This window comes from Mastomys coucha, unplaced genomic scaffold, assembly GCF_008632895.1.
Source record: "Mastomys coucha isolate ucsf_1 unplaced genomic scaffold, UCSF_Mcou_1 pScaffold21, whole genome shotgun sequence".
Classification (NCBI taxonomy): domain Eukaryota; kingdom Metazoa; phylum Chordata; class Mammalia; order Rodentia; family Muridae; genus Mastomys; species Mastomys coucha.
Window position 1 is genome coordinate 133,036,717 of NW_022196904.1, and position 16,442 is coordinate 133,053,158.

At 49.6% G+C, this 16,442-nt stretch overlaps 1 protein-coding gene and 1 long non-coding RNA gene across 3 annotated transcripts; one reads left to right on the forward strand and one right to left on the reverse strand.

The window, feature by feature from the left end:
- The first annotated feature begins 5,750 nt into the window (after window positions 1–5,750).
- LOC116103274 lies at window positions 5,751–15,009 on the forward strand. The gene is made up of 3 exons (XR_004123448.1): window positions 5,751–5,862; window positions 13,614–13,759; window positions 14,786–15,009. It is a non-coding gene; the product is annotated as an uncharacterized LOC116103274 (long non-coding RNA).
- Window positions 6,470–12,238, reverse strand: Mrgpre (MAS related GPR family member E). Of its 2 annotated transcripts, XM_031388993.1 has the most exons (3): window positions 12,128–12,238; window positions 11,219–11,316; window positions 6,470–9,757 (listed from the first exon to the last, which is right to left on the reverse strand). In XM_031388993.1, exon 3 carries the CDS (start codon window positions 9,716–9,718, stop codon window positions 8,786–8,788), a length of 933 nt encoding a protein of 310 aa, XP_031244853.1. In that variant the 5' UTR covers window positions 9,719–9,757; window positions 11,219–11,316; window positions 12,128–12,238; the 3' UTR covers window positions 6,470–8,785. The 2 variants fall into 2 exon arrangements, with proteins under 2 accessions (XP_031244853.1, XP_031244854.1); XM_031388994.1 differs by lacking the exon at window positions 11,219–11,316 and having other exon boundaries at window positions 12,128–12,226.
- Window positions 15,010–16,442: the final 1,433 nt, after the last annotated feature.

Consider the following 16,442-nt stretch of genomic DNA (forward strand, 5'->3'; position numbering starts at 1 on the left):
TTGAGAGTTTTGCTGGGTATAGTAGCCTGGGCTGGCATTTGTGTTCTCTTAGGATCTGTATGACATCTACCCAGGATCTTCTAGCTTTCATAGTCTCTGGTGAGAAGTCTAAGCCTGCATCTTTTAACTGAGCTAGGATGGTCTTTTTGTTCTTTCAACTTCTTTATGCCTTTGGTCTACATTTGTTTCTGCCCCATCAAGCCTGGATAATCTGGCTCTTATTTCTACTTTTCAGTTACTTGTAAGGCTTTTCAGATTGTCTGTCCCTATGCTGGTTTAAATAAGAATGACCTCCATTATTATATTATATAATGTTATGTTATGTTATATTCATATATTTGAATGGTTAGTCATGGGGGAGTAGCATTATTTGGAAAATATTAGACTGATTAGGTGGTGTGCCCTAGTTGGAGTAAGTGTGGCCTTGTAGGAGGAAGTGTGTCACTTCATCTCTAAGCTTTAATGGGTGGGCTTTAATGTTTTAAAAGCCCATGTCAAGCATCCTCCCTTCTTTCTTTATCTGCTTGTGGATCAGGATATACCTCTCAGCTACTGTTCCAGTGCCATGCATGCCTCCATGGTCTCTACCATGATGTTAATGAACTAACCTCTCTGAAATTGTAAGCATTAAATGCTCTCTTCTCTAAGAGTTGCCATGGTCATGGTGTCTCTTCCCAGCAGTGCCCAAGACAGTTCTCATCTGTACACACACACACACACACACACACACACACACGTTATGGCTATGTAGATCACCAAGTTCAGTTTTATAGAGATTCAAATGCCTTTTTGATATGGATAATATTTTTAAAAATTTGTCACTGGCTGTTTTACTTTACTGAAAAATTGGCTTTGGAATTTGGCCTGCCACTTCAGACCCTAGAATATTTATCTCAAAGTCTCTGTCCTGGGTCAGGCTGGACCCCCGGCTCTCTGACAGGGAGAAGGAGAACAATAAAACAGCCAAGGAAAAAAGATGCTATGTAAGCTGGGTGGTGGTGGGGCATGCCTTTAATCCCAGCACTTGCGAGGCAGAGGCAGGCAGATTTCTGAGTTCGAGGCCGGCCTGGTCTACAGAGTGAGTTCCAGGACAGCCAGGGCTACACAGAGAAACTCTGACTCAAAAAACAAACAAACAAAAACAAAAAAAAAAAACAACAACAACAAAAAAGCTATGTTCTTGAGAACAGCTAAGAGGAAAACAATTTCCAATAGAGGCTACTGTTGTTTATCTCGAGGTATAAAGGTCTCTATTAATAAAACCAGCTAATAGGATGTTCATACATGGAAAGAATGAAAGGGATTGTCTGTCCATCTAAAATATCACAACAGTAAACTCAACAACTCATAGTTGTAACATGGCTGCTTCAGCTAAATTCTGTTAGATGTTGAAACTTAAATTTAATGATGATTATGATTTTTAAAAAAACCACCTCTACATGTTACACAAGCTTTAACAGTCTGTCTTATGTTTTCTATAAGGTATACATGGAAAATTACAAGGTGATTACAATTACATTAATAATATGTACACATGCAATACTGTGTTGCTCTATGTGTATCATTTGGATTTAACCTTTTATTAAGGTGATGTTGTACTGTATCTTCTAAACTGAACAGTTTGCAACTCCAGAAGTACAACTGTGCCTCTTCAAAATACTTAAAGCAAAACTTGTTAAATGTTCCTATCCAAGAAATGAACTAGGCAAGGTCATTGGACATTCATTTGAGTATCCAGTCATTCCTCCCAGCTCTCAATTATATCAAACAGAACTTTCTGGATGCACAGGCTAAAAACTAAAACTGGGGAGGAGATCCCCTTATGCAACAATAAAAAGGTATTTTACTTACTGAGTAGAGACCCAAAATATTACCTAACACCTCCCTTTAGAAAAATTTCTTAGAATAAAGTTCAACAAAATTTGTTATTTCTGATATGTCTATACTGTTATGCCTGATAGTATTTTAAAATAGAGGAAAGTTGAAATGACTAATGTAAATATAAATATAAAAATGTAAAATGGTTAAAGATAAAATTATAAAATCCTAATCTTATGAAAGTTACTTATGGTAAACTATTAAAAATTATTAAGAGATACAAGATCAGCCATCTTATAAATGATCAAATTCTTTAATGTGCTCAGAATTGTGTTTGAAGCCATGCTAAATATAATTCAGTTACAGGAGCAAGCTCAGAGGGAAAGACCTATTCCTCATTATACAGTCTTCTGAATAGGTTGTCAAAGTCAAGACTAAAGCAAGTTCCTCAAAACACGTTCAAAGAAAACCATGTTTACTTAATGTAAGATAGTGATCCAAATCAGATGTATCTTTTTAAATAGCTATGAAAAGTTAAGTGCTTGAGTAAATGGCTTAAATTTGCAGTACACTTATATGGCAGGACATTTCTGGAACACAACCCATGACAGTAAATCACATGCCTCTTGACAGGATAAGTACGCATGGGAAATAAGACCTGTCGATGTCTGCTGTTCCCATCACCAGCCCTGCCCAGTGCCAGCTGCTTAGGCCTCCTTATCTATATGAAGATGGATTACTCCTGTCTCACATGACAGCGACATGTGTTCTTTTGTCCAGTAGAGGATCTCAGAGTCTGCACCCATGTCCTAAATGTCTAAACAACACAGACACAAATAACAATTACACTCTGCCCGCAATGTCTCCCAGACTGACACGAGGATGCTGGGAACAGGGTACCTAAGTCTACCACCCAACTGGCACAGGACCTGCATGATGGTTCAATTGGCCATGCCCTGAGGTTCCAGCCATAGGAGAGCGTTAGTATAGAATAGAGTTTATTTGGGGGTGTTGGAAGGGGAGTTGTGAAGGGAGTAGAGGCAGAGAAAAAGAGAGGAAACAGAGAGAAAGAGAAGAGAGGGGGCCTGCCAGGAACATGTGGAGAGAGAGGGAGGGGGAAGGGGAGAAAGGGAGAAATGAGTCAGAGAGAGAAAAGGGGCAGAGAGAGAGTGGAGAGAGGTCAAACAATCCCTTTTATAGCAAGCCAGGCCTACCTTTCAAGCCCTCCTTGTGTGGACCTTTACAGCCTTGATCCTGTCTCCCTTGGCTACAGTTCCCATGTCTATAGTCAGACCTCATAAAATTGGCCTCACAGCAACCCCAGGAAAACCACATTCCCTGAAAGGTGGAGACTCCTTGCACAGGATGGGGTGTTAGCACCCTCCTAGCCCCTGTGCCATCTAACTCCCTTTCCTCCTGTCCTCTTGGGGTAGGAGTAGGGCTTTGTGTGATTTGTGTCTATTGACTGTGATAAACACTCCCATGTCTCCTGATTGCCAGGGAGACCCAGTAGACAACTCGTAAGTTCAGTCACTGGTGTTAGGGTGTACATTGGAAACTGTCTTAGTTAGGGATTTACTGCTCTCAACAGACACCATGACCAAGGCAACTCGTATAAGGACATTTCATTGGGGCTGGCTTACAGGTTCTGAGGCTCAGTCCATTATCATCAAGGTGGGATATACATCATGGCAGCATCCAGGCAGACATGGGGCTGGAGGAGCTGAGAGTTCCACCGCTTGTTCCAAAGGCAGCTAGGAAAAGACTAGCTTCCAGGGAGCTAGGATAAGAATCTTAAAGCCCACAACCACAATGACACACTTCCTCCAAGAAGACCACACCTAATACTGCTACTCCCCGGGCCAAGCATAGTCAAACTATCACAACCTCTTTGCCGGTTTTCTAATTTTTTTGTCTGAGGACCTGCCTGAGATGCCATGAGACCCCCGAAGGAGAGGTAGATAGGCCCAGTATCACATGGCACAGTCTGTTGGAAAGTTGTTAGAAGTGAGGATCTGCAAACAGATCACAGCCAGACCAGTCAGATCCCATACTTTGGATCACCCTGGAGATGCTCTGTGTCTAGCAAGGGCTGGACCATACCTCCTGGCTGCTGTACAGGTGTGGACTCTGGTGCTCTTCAGGGTGTTACACCTGAGTCTGGAGTTTCCCTGCACAGGCCATGAAGTGGCTGGTAGCCTAACCTTTCTGGCTGTGTGACCTTGAGAGAGTGGCCTAACCACTCTGCCTCTTTTTTCCCCAACCCATTGAACTAATCACATGAACAGCTCTGTCCTCAGTGTATTTGACTTTCTTTCCTTTAAAACAATTATTTTATTTTATATATGTTTTGCTTGCATGTATGTCTGTTACCACATGTGTACCTGGTGCCCCCATGGCCCAGAAGAAGGTAGATTCCCTGGAACTGGAGTTACAGATGGTTTTGAACTGCCATGTGGATTCTAGAAATCAAACCTGGATCCTCTGGAAGAGCAATCAGTGCTCTTAACCGCTGAGCATCTCTCCAGACCCTTGTACTTGATTTTCAAATGCAAAGTGTGTGTGTGCATGTGGCTTGGATCAAAGGCAGCCCTGTGAAACCCTATTCCATTCCAGTAGCCTGGGTTACACCTCGTTCAAATACCTCCAGATTTTATCCCATCAGCCTGTGTGGGATGTCATCTCTAGGCCATGTCTCCTGTCTCTGGCCAATGCACATAACACACAAGGATTCTGATACCTCCATGCTATTTTGGGACCCTAGAAACTGCAGCTTTGGGTCTAACCTTAACATACCACAATGAGTCATGGGGCAGAAGATGTATAGGCAAGAGATAGTGCTTTGATAGGCCAGATGGAGAAGGTCAGGGCCTTGAGTGCAAGGCTGTCCCTGGCTGGTTGGTTCCTGCCTTGGGAGCTTAGTGCAGTGATACCTCAGGAGTATAAGAACCTTATAGAGAAGGAGACGTGTGGGCTCTGCATCCAGGTCTGTAGTTGGAACTATGAACCAGTACATAAAAGTCTCTAAGAGTTAGCTTGCTCTGGAAGGGGTGTCTTTCAGTGGCAGAGAGATGCCAGATACCAGGGCAGCCTGAAAACAGAACAGGACCTGGGATTCAGGGGGTGCTGAGCTCCTAAGGAGGGGTGGCTGGGGCCAAGGACTTCCTGTTCTTCCCCTGGGCTGAGGGCCAGCCTGGCATACTGAGAGGGACCTGCTTCTTCTCACAACCAGGGACACGAGCCCCTGGGCTGTAGCTCCTGTTTGGACCTCTCCATCTCTGGAATCCCATGAAGGTTATGTGACATCACACCTGTCACCATGCAATCCTTCGCTTTGTGTAGAGCAAATTCTACACCTGAGAATATCATTAATGGACCCCAAATCTTAGCACAGTCTCATTAAAAGAAACAGGCCTGATGTGTCTTAGTGACCACCTGTTGAGAAGTATAAAAGAAGCATAAAAGCCAATGAGACTCCACCACTTCAGGTGCTCACATGGTCTCTCTAGAGATGGCCCTGCAGGCACCAAAGGGCTGGACCTTGGGTCAAAGCAGTAAGGAGCTGTGAAATACACTGTCCTGGATACAGCAGGAGATGGAGGCCAGGGGAAGGCTGGGGCTTGAAAGCACTTTCTGACCTTTAAGACAAAGAGATAGGTGAGACATGAGCTAGCAAGGCCCTCACAAGCCTTGGGAGAAACATTGTTTTTTATTAGCATGCAACAGGGTGGAGTGGGCAGTCGGGTGTTATTTCTGGCCACTGGCCACTAGGCTGTTGTCTCTGCTCAGTCTAGGTTTTTATCAACATAGGCTGGGCTCCTTCATGCTCCCTGTGGGCTGTGGGAGGGACCAGGCTTACAGTGGCTCCCAAGAATGTCTGGCTGACCCAGCAGTGACATCACAATGATGTCCCATTCCTGAGAAATCTGTGCTCCAGAGCAGCTCCCGTGTTCCCAGATTCTGAGCTGGGTGGGCCATGATAGATGCTGGCCTGACCAGTTCTCCTAGACCCTGGGCCTCTAAAGGCCTGGCTCTGCCAGGAAGGTAAGCTGAAGAACCTGGCTTTGAGGTCACACTAGGTGGAAGTGGTATTCAAGATGACTGGGGGTCCTTTGTGGGACCTTGTTGCTCTGAGAGCAGAAGGAGAGATGTGATCAGGATGGAGGCAGGCTGCAAAGACAGGATGGTCTCTTGGACAACAGGAAGGAGACTGAGCAGGCAGACATGAGTCTAGAGAACAACCAACCAGTCCAGGCATTGGGACACACACACACACACACACACACACACACACACACACACACACACACATGCACCATAGAGGTGGTGGAGTGTGCTGTTTCCATGGTGATCTATCTCAGAGAAGGATGCATATGTATTTGGAGATCTTTGGGAAGAATCGTCTATGCATGAAGTCCAGTGGAGAAGAATTTTGAGGTGTCCCAAACCCACCTGTGAGGAAAGGTATATCCTGAGTGCCCCTGATCTGAATGTACCCCAGGGTGGCTAAGGGGTCTGAGTAGATGGGAGACATGGGCACCCAGGGTAGGCTGTGACACTCCAGCCAGCCTTGGCCTAAAAAGGCAGACGGTATGTGTACTAGTTTGCTTTCTGTTGCTGTGATAAACACCATGACTAAAAAAAAAAAAACTTGAGGAGGAAAAGCTTTATTTATTTGGCTTACACTTCCAGGTCATTGTCTATCACTGAGGGCAGTCAGGGCTTACACTTCCAGGTTGCCGTCCATCACTGGAGAACAGTCAGGGCAGAAAGTCAAGCAGGAGCAGTGGCAGGAAGCATGGAGGAAAGCCACTAACTGACTTGCCCCTGGGCTGGTGCTTAGCGAGCCCAGGTCCATTTGCCTGCAGGTGGTTCTGCTCACAGTGGAGCGAGCTCTCCCACCTGTATTAGCAGTCAAGACAATGCACACAGGCCAACCTGACCCAAACAGTTCCCTAGCTGAGACTCCCTCAGATAACTCTGGACTCTCTTGTGTCAACAGCTGAAGCTAACTAGGAGAGGAGTAGAGGGTCTGCGCCATGTCCTGGGTTCTCTCAAGCAAACACAGACTTCTCCGAGCCTTAAAGACTCTAGGCTAATGCTCAGTTGGGGAGACACCTGTAAGGCTGGCATGGGTTTTCCCCCAGGGAGAAGTGGGTGTCCAAAAATTGGACTTGTGGGCGGGCTACTTCCCTTCAAGCTCTCAGTTCCCCAAGCTGAGGAACTGAAGTTGGGAATCCTGTCCTGGAGGCAGCCAGCCAGCCACACTGGCTCCTACGCTCCAGTTGGGAGGAGGGAAGGCCCTCGTGGGGAATGCAAAGAACTCCTTTGGAAGAGGAGGACCAGCACTTCAAGCTCCTAGTTTCCTGGGGTCCCTGTATTTAGACTTGCCAGAGAATTTGAGATGAAGGCACCATACCACAGGGTGCATCCCAACACAACCTGAGTGGGGTAGGGGGAGTGAGTTGCCAATTCTGAGATGCCAGGCAGGGTTCTTCTGTCCATACCCAGACTCAGGAACAAGTTTAGTCATGACAGAGACCAAATGTCTCTCCATCTGTGGGCCTGGTTCAAGTCAGAATTACACCCACACGGATGTCAAAGGAGACCAGCATGTCACAAATGCGGGCCTGGAGTTCTGGTGATGTAATAAAATCCTCTTGGGACTTGCTGGACACAACTCCAAACATTGTGTATGTGTAATCAACTGGCTGTATTCAATGAGGAAGTAGAAAGGTAAGGTCTGAATTAGTGTGATGATATGTGGATGGTGGTAAGCCCTTCCAGGGCTGGTGGGCTCCCAAGCCCTGGTTCTCGGCCACCTGTGCCCAGATTGGGGGTGGAGGGGGGCTGGCTACCATTCATCTCTGCTCCTGGCTAGACAGGAGCTCCGGCACCTGTGGTGGCCTGCAGCCAGGCTGCTTCCTCAGAGAACCTCTACTAGGTGGGCAGGTCCTGTCCAGGACAGAGGGTGAGGCAGGAACTGTCCAGGTGCTGAAGCCCTGGGCTCTGTCCTGCTAGGTAGAGGTGCTTTTGCTATGGACAGCGTTGGGAGGGGGCTTGCTGCCCATGCAGAGAACCTCACTTGGAGATTCAGACTCAGGAGCCACCAGCTTTTCTGAAGCATTGGGTGAGGTTTACATCCTCCAGTGGTCTCTCTCCTCTACACAGTTCCCTCTGGGCTTTGTTTCCTGAGATGGGTCCTCTAAAGCTGACCTTGAACTCTATTTTCTCTCTCTCTCTCTCTCTCTCTCTGTGTGTGTGTGTGTGTGTGTGTGTATGTGTCATGCACATACAAGCATTTGGACTCACACACATAAGTATGTATGTATGTGTGTGTATATGTATTATGTATGTAGGTATACCACATGCATGCCTGCAGAAGCAAAAGGAGGGAGATCCCCTGGAACTAGAGTTACAGATAAAGCCCAGTTAGGGGCTACAGTCCTGCCATGATCTCTCAAGCTGGGATGGCGAGCCTGTGCCAGCTTTGCTCTCTGGCAGTGATATGGGGTCCACTCCCCCTACCTAACTGAATGCCCAGTTTCAATGTCATTTATCCCTCACTAAAGGAAGGAACATGGGGCACCGAGAAAAGTCACCGCACACTCTAGCTAGGAGGATGCTAGTGGTAGAGGGACAGTTGCCCACCACCATGACTAGCCTGTCTCATGCCTACTCTGTCCCGTCACTGTAGCCATGGAGAAGTGGGGGAAGGATGGCCGTGGAAGCAGCTGTCATGAGGTGGTCCTGGAGTGCTGCCTAACATGCACCACCGCAGGCCTTCCACAGAAACATTGCTCTCTGCCTGCCTTTTCCAAGAATCCTCCCAGGGGACACATGATGGGGTCATCAGCAAAGATGTCCCTTCAGGGTCTTACAGATGGAGCTCTGCTCCCAGCTTTATCTACAGCAGGCAGCTCCCTGGGCCCCCATAGGCTGGAGCTGTAGTTGTGACCCACTGTGCTTAGACAGTCATGTCTACAAGTCCCCCTTGGGATGCTTCTCTCCCAGCTCCCAGCTCAGCCTCATCCCCGAGGGCCCGCTGGAGCACCAGCCGAAGGGGTTCCCGAAACCTCTGGCCAGGTGTGCTGCCCAAGAAAAAGTAGATGGCAGGCTTGGCTGCACTGTGCACACTGGCCATGAAGAAGCTGAAATGATAGAAGTAGAGGGGGGTGTGCCAGGACAGGTTCTTGGACAGCCAGAAGATGCCAAAGGGCAGGCCGCAGAAGAGGAAGAGCAAGACAGCCAGCAGGACCAGGGTGGGGAAGCCCCGGGGCTGGTGCCTCTCCGGACCACGCTCCACCCGTAGCAGCAGGAGTAGGCTGGTCACGCACATGGTGCAGCACAGGGCAGCCAGGAGAACTGCCACCACTAGCCACAGCATGTCACATAGGAGGTAACTGGGCGTTCCGAAGAACTGGGTGCAGGCACCGCTCAGCAGCAGGTCCAGTAGCAGGCAGAGCACCCAGATGAGCGCACACACGCAGGTGGTCAGATAGCGTGGGCGGCGGCACAGGTACCAGGCAGGGAAGAGAGTGGCCAGGCACTGCTCTGTGCTGATGGCTGCCAGGAGGCTCAGGTCCACGATGTAGCAGAAGAACCGCAGCATGATCAGGCTGGTATGTACAAATTCAGGGAAGTTCAGCTGGTCCTGCAGCAGCTCGGGGATGATGGCCACCATGTGGCAGCAGAGGAAGATGAGGTCGGCGCAGGCCACATCCAAGAGATAGATGGAGAAAGGGTTCCTGTAAACGTTCTGGTTGAGCAGCCAGAGGGTCACTCCGTTGCCCAGCAGCCCGCCCAGGCTGAGGAGCTCCGTGAGGGACAGGATGATCAGGTTGAACGCCATGTCTCCCTGGGTGCTGGGAGAATGTGTGTGCACGCTCAGTGACGTCATGGCTGATGTCTGTGTTGCGTTTTCTCTCTCCGGACACCCCTGAAACCATAATGACACTGGCTCAGGGGCCTGAGCCTACCCCTGCCCACTTCTGAGGATCCAAGTAGCCAGGGAATAGTAGGTGACAGAAATGTTGACAGTGCCTGGAGGAGGACACCTCTCAGTTCTGTCTCATCACCTTACCTAACCTGAATCTCCAAGGCGTGAGATAAAAAAGTTTCTGTCAGTTGTTCAAAGAGCCCCCATCCCAGGGGCTTACTCACACTGTGTGCTTAGAGAGTCTGAATGGTCTGGAACATGGGGAGAGAAAGAGGGACCCAGACCTGCGGCTCCCTTTGTACAGGGGACACAGGACCTGGAGGGATAACTCTAGAGGCCCCCTTGTGTTTGCCATCAGCATAAAAAGCTCTCACATCTTCTAGGGCTTTCTGGAACATTCCATGAGGGTGTGTTGCCAGTGGGCTCTGGACCCTCTAGCTGGCCACCATACCTTGCAGCAACCTCTCTCCTTTGCCATGGGCCCACAGGCAGACAAAACTCCAACCCTTTAGGGACTAGGGAGACCTCTCGTGTGTTCCTTTCCTTCCCTGAGAGGGAAGAGGCAGCTATTTGAAGGTGATGTTAAGCAGAGTCCTCACCTCCTGCCTTCTTTGCCTGAGGCAGTGGTTCACTGATGCTAGAGGGCCCGGCTGGAGAGTCAGTACAATCCTGACCTAACATAGCTGGGCAGTGCTGCTGAGGCAGCTAAACTCCATACATAGCTCACTAGAGACCCAGACTGCAGAAGGGCATCCATATCCTACCAGCATGGTTCCCTGTCCCATCCATCAGCTGGGGTCCCCTATCTTGTCCCAGCATCTGTGGTCATCTGTCCCCATCACTGTCTTCAGCTTTTCTTTGTGCTTTGGAGAGATAGGACAGGGCCTTTTTGTCCCCAGAGGTGGGCAGGAGCCTTCTTCCTGCCTTGGTGCGGCTGGTCCTCTCGTCTCCTTTGGGTAGTGGGGATGTCAATCCCTAGGTGAAGATTAAGGGCTCCACTCCTGGCTTTGTGTTCTATCCTAGCTTGCCAGGCCCTGAGGGGCAGTGGGTGAGAGTATAGACAGTGCAGTGGGGTGATTGGAGTCTAGCTGGTGGAGCTGGGCTCTCTGAAGTACTATCATCTCATGCTATCCAGCCAGGTGCCCCCTGAGCCCACACTCCACAGGGAAAATACTGACCATGGTCCCAGCCATTCCTGCTCTATGGGGATGGGGGGTGAGCCAGTGTTCGCACACCTAAGAAGCCTTGGAGGGGTTGCCATGGTCAGGGGGAACACTCAGAGGTGAGACCCCCTGACACAAGAACCCTCCCAATCACTCAGTTCCACACACGCATGCACTGAGCTGCTTCCAGGACCCCAGGGAGGCTCTGGCTCTGAAGGAGCGAGTGGTCTTCCCAGCCTTGAGGCGCTGCAACCTCTCTCCTTCTCCTTCCCCCCCACCCCCCAGCTTCCTCATTTACCTCTGTACCTGAAGAGGCCTGTCCATATACCAAGGGCCTCAGTGCCAGTTAGAAACGAGGGCTAGGGAGAACACAGTCCTGCACACCCCAGGGAAAGCCTGGAAAGGAGGGAAGAGGAGAGAGCACATGGAAAGTGAGGTAGGCAGGGAAAGGAAGAGGAGAGGGAGGGGAGGGAGGAGGCAAGCAGAGCATGGGAGCTATGGCCACACTGGGGAATGATAACAAGGACACCAATAGAGGGGTGACAGGCAGGGTAAGGCTTAGCCAGGTCTGGCCAGTGTCCCTTTCCCACTAGAGCCCTGTGAGGGGGCTGTGTGGGGGTCACCTGACCAGATGGAGGTTGGGGGTGTCAGGGCTGGGTAGTGAGAAGGCACTCTGTGAGTGGAAGCAGGGAGAGGGAGGACAACAATGGAGGAGAAATGTCGAGCTTCCCCTTGGAAACATAGGAGGTTGGAGTAGGACATAGGTGTGGCTCTGCCTTCTATAGATTGACATTAGACACGCCCTGCCCTGGCTCTGCTCTTGTTGGGGACAGTGAGAATTGAGGACCAGTGCTCCGACAGCAGTCTCCTGAATCTCCTGCACTCTCCATGGAGTAAGACTCATCCTCTTCTCCCTCAGGGGACACAATAGTATATGGAGGGTGGGGGTGGGGGTGGGAGGGACTGCTGGGACAGGAGCCTCACCACAGGTGGGGGGAAAGTGCTGCTTAACTCAGCTTCCCTTCTGGAGTGGCCCAGAGCTGCCTGCAAGCCAGATGGCACAGCCCAAGTCAGAGGATGAAGGACAGGCCAGCTGCTCCTCCCCCACTCACCCAGCCGCCGCCTCCCCCCCACTCCCCCATCTCGCAGAAGACATCCAGCTCCTGGTCTGCCCCAGAGCTCTGACCAGTATCCCGTGGCTGCTCACCGTTCTGCTTCTCCCTGCTCCACCCCGGGCCTTGGAGGAACTGGCCAGGAAATTCCTGGCCAGTCGGAGGCTCCAGCTGCTGCCTGAGCTGCCTGAGCTGCCGAGCTGCAGGAGGGCGCTCAGACTCCGCGTCAGCCGGCTGGCTCCTCAGTGTCACATGGTGTCGGAGGGGATAGGGCTGGTCAGGAAATAGCCTCTCTAGGGACTTTGTTTGCAAGCTGGGTTCAGCTTCTGCCCAGGTGTGGATATCTGGAGACAGCCAGCTCCTTTTTGTAGTCTGCCTGGCAAGCCCGGTACTCAGAGAAAAGCAGGATAGCTCAGGGAAGCTCACGCACGCCCAGCAATGACCTCACAGGCTCTCCTGTCTAGACTCAGACACCCAGGGGCTCTTTAGAGACCACTTCTGTCTACTGATGACACAGAGGGGCTATCATGCACCAGGCCTCAGAGACCCTCTGTCTCTAATGAGCAGAGTGTGGAGGCTGCTGGCCCTGGCAATTCCAGGCAGCAGGGTAGTGGGGGAGCAGGTTGTGGCTGAGGCAGAGGATGATGGCTGGTGTGTGTACAGTCTCCTGCAGAGAGGGGGACTAGAGACAGCTTCATAAGGGTGAACCCTAAGAATTCAGGGCTCTCTGATCATCTTAAAACCATGGGTCTCTGCTCACAGCTGGTGTTCCGTTAAAAAAAAAGCATGCACGTGTTCTAGTTCAGGATCTCCAGAAGTGCAGGCCCTAGCAACTCTCTTTCTAACCTTGGTGTTGGGGGAAAACTTTAGATGTATGGGAGAGTTCCAAGAGGAAGCCCAAATTCACCAAGTGTAAACGGTTCCCATGGCCGTGATGCCTGTGTTCCTATCACTTGTGGAGCCAAGCTGGGACAAGTTTCTGACAGTGACCGTGTACCTTAAGAAATCTGGGCTGCGAACCTGAAGCTCTGGCATCTCCCCTCATGACCACAGGGTGACAGTCACATTGAGGAAATCATGGTGTCTGAGGACTGTTGGCAGCTGAGTCCTGAGGGTGCCACCTGTTGGGATGTCTCCAGGCTCCATTCCCAGCCTTATCTGGTGCTGGGATTCTGCACAATCTCTGCAAGCTGCTACTGGCTTGGCTGGCCACTTCCTGAGAGGCTGTGCCAGCAGGGGGTGCTAGAGACGTCCAGGGCAGAAGAGAAGGGTCCTATCCAGTCTTGCGTGTGCAAGGCTTCTGTTTTGTTTTGTTTGAAAGTCTCTTTTAGCCCAGCTTGGCCTTGAACTCTCCATGTGGCCAAGGAATCTCTGATCCTTCTGACTCCATCTCCCAAGTGCTGAAATTACAAACCAAGATTATAGGTACATGCCCCGAAACCTTGCCTATGTGGCCTTGTCTATGTGGGTGGAGACCAGGGCTTTGGTCATGCTAGGCAAACACTCTGCCACTTGAGCTCCATCGTAGCCCCACCTCAAGCTTTGAACCTTCTCTTTCTTTTGCTTTGGTTTTCATTACAGTCCAACTGCATGAGCAATTCTCCCAGCCTGGTGGTAGCGGTTGGTTCCAGTTTGTGGTCTTTGTAAAACTTGAAAAACCATTCCTTGTCTGACGTTTGAGAGATACCAGCTACCAGCTGGCTGGCTACCCTCCTCAAAAGCCTGAGGTATGACTGTGTGGCCCCAAGGCTTCGAATGAATGCTAACAATGGCAGCTCCTTTGAGTCCCAGGCTGGAGATGGGAATGGGGTAGGTGGGTGGAAGATTCTAGAAGCTGCTGCCTCCTGCACTAAGAAGAAGGTAACTTCCTGCAGGCCCTATTTCTGCACAGTCTTGGGGTTCCCTTTCCAGTTTGTGTTTTTCAGGGACATGCAGCTCTTGCCTCTTGACTGTCCCTGCAAGTGTTGGAATTGTCCCAGGAGTTTCCCCCCCCCACACACACACACATGCCATTTGCCTGGGTCTGGCAGTGCTGTAGGCTTTGACCAGAGTGACAGGGTTCTTGGCAACTGTTACAAGAAATGCTAGCAGTCCGTGGTATGTGTGGCCTCAGGGCTAGTCAGAAGAGCAGTCATGATGAACTGTGGGTGAAGCGAAAGGCATTGAGTGTGGAAGTGTCTTGTGACAGCTGTGAGTCCTGCAGAAAGCACAGCATGGGATGACATCTTCTGGGGACCTGGAACCAACAGTACCTTACACTCCCAGTTGCAAGGGAGGAGTACCAGCAGGAATTGCTGCCCCATCACAGAAACCAGAAAGAAACTCAGTAGTGATGTTGAGGACTTTGGCACCAGGCTGTCAGGGCAAGGCTCCCCAAGAGAATGTACCTGGGTGGGGCATGCCTCCCAGGTGCCTCCAGAAGAGGTCTCCAGCTAGTTCCTGGGAGGAGGCATTAATGGGGCCTCACCAGGGGAACCCCAGTAAGGAAACCTCAGGAAATTGTAAAGACGAACCCCAGAAAATGGACCAGGAAAAATTTAAAAATTATTAGACTAAAAATAGTATAATTAGAAGATTGATGAAATCGAAGAACTTTATGTAGATTAACTTAGAAAACAAAACTACAAATTACCAAGATGGGATGCCTCTCCTGTGTCTCTTTGAAATAGATTTGTTATCCAGCTCTGGCACTTGCTATGTCCTTTTAAAGTGGGCATCGAATACATAGTAATGCTCTTGCCTCTGTCTCCCAGGCCTGGTATTTCCGAAATGCTTCACCATGTTTCCCTCCAAGAGACGTTTCCTTGCAGTGCTGGGGCTGGACCTGGGTCTTGTACTTGCAGGCAAGTGCACTACCACTCAGCTATATGTCCTTCTACTGTGTGTAATGGCCAAGAGGCAGCTCCTATGGGGGACAGGCAGCCAGAGGCTGTGGTGAACACCGGACACAAGCTGTGTGCAGACACATGTGACAGGGTCGAGGACATGGTCTGACTGCTTCAAAGCTGGAAATGACAATGTGAAGAGTTCTCAACCAAAGAAATTGGGCGCTCTCTCTCTCTCTCTCTCTCTCTCTCTCTCTCTCTCTCTCTCTCTCTCCTCTCCTCTCCTCTCTCTCTCTCTCTCTCTCTTTTATTTTTCTTTTCTTTTTTGATTTATCAAGACTGGGTTTCTCTGAGTAGCCCTGGCTACCCTGGAACTCACTGTAGACCAGGCTGGCCTCCTCAAACTCAAGAGATACGCCTGCCTCTGCCTCTGCCTCCTGAATATTGAGATTAGAGGCGTGCACCACCACCACCCAGTTAGAAATTGGGATTCTAACTGAACACAAATAGTTCCTCATCCACAATGGTGTAGCTAGTAAGTCCACTAGCAGTTAAGGCAGTTAAGAGATGAGTTGCCTGGACTAGGGAGATGTCTCTGGCTGTAAATGCTTGCTATGCAGGCCCAAGCCCCATTTGTTGACTGTAACCCCAGCACTGGGGAAGGAAGAGTGCTCGGAGGCAGAGGTGGGTTCTAGGGCTTGATAGCTTGCCAGTCCAGCCAATCACTGAGCTCAAAGTTCATCTAGAGACTGTCTCAAAAAGATGGAGAGCAATTGTAGGAGACTTTTAAAGATGGGTTTCTCTCTCCACACACTTGCACCACACACCCTGTACACATGTGCACAGACGTGTACACGCAGGAACTTGAGCACATGTATACAGAATGAGAAAGAGGGGGGTAATTTTAACTTTGCAACTCTTTCTTTTTCTTTCTTTCTTTCTTTTTCTCTTTCTTTCTTTCTTTCTCTCTTCCTTTCTTCCTTTCTTTCTTTCATGCATATGAACACACTGTAGCTGCCTTCAGACCCATGAGAGGAGGGCATCGGATCCCATTACAGATGGTTGTGAGCCACCATGTGTTTGCCAGGAATTGAACTCAGGATCTCTGGAAGAGCAGTTAGTTCCCTTAACTGCTGAGCTATCTCTCTAGCCCCAACTTTGCAACTCTTTAGAAAATAGTTTCCATCCATTTTTATGTATTTTTTTATTTTAAACATTTTTAAAAGATTTATTTATTTATTTTATGTATATGAGTATATTGTAGCTGTACAGATGGTTGTGAACCATCATGTCGTTGCTGATAATTGAACCTAGAACCTCTGCTCGCTCCTGCCCCGCTTGCTCCGGCCCAAAGAGTTATTTATTGTTATATGTAAGTACACTGTGGCTGTCTTCAGACACATCAGAAGAGGGTGTCAGATCTCATTACAGATGGTTGTGAGCCATCTGTGGTTGCTGGGACTTGAACTCTGGACTTTTGAAAGAGCAGTCAGTGCTCTTAAGCGCCGAGCCATCTCTCCAGCCCTCCATCCATTTTTAAAGGCAGTGTTCTGATATCTAAGCTGATCACATACATTATGTACAC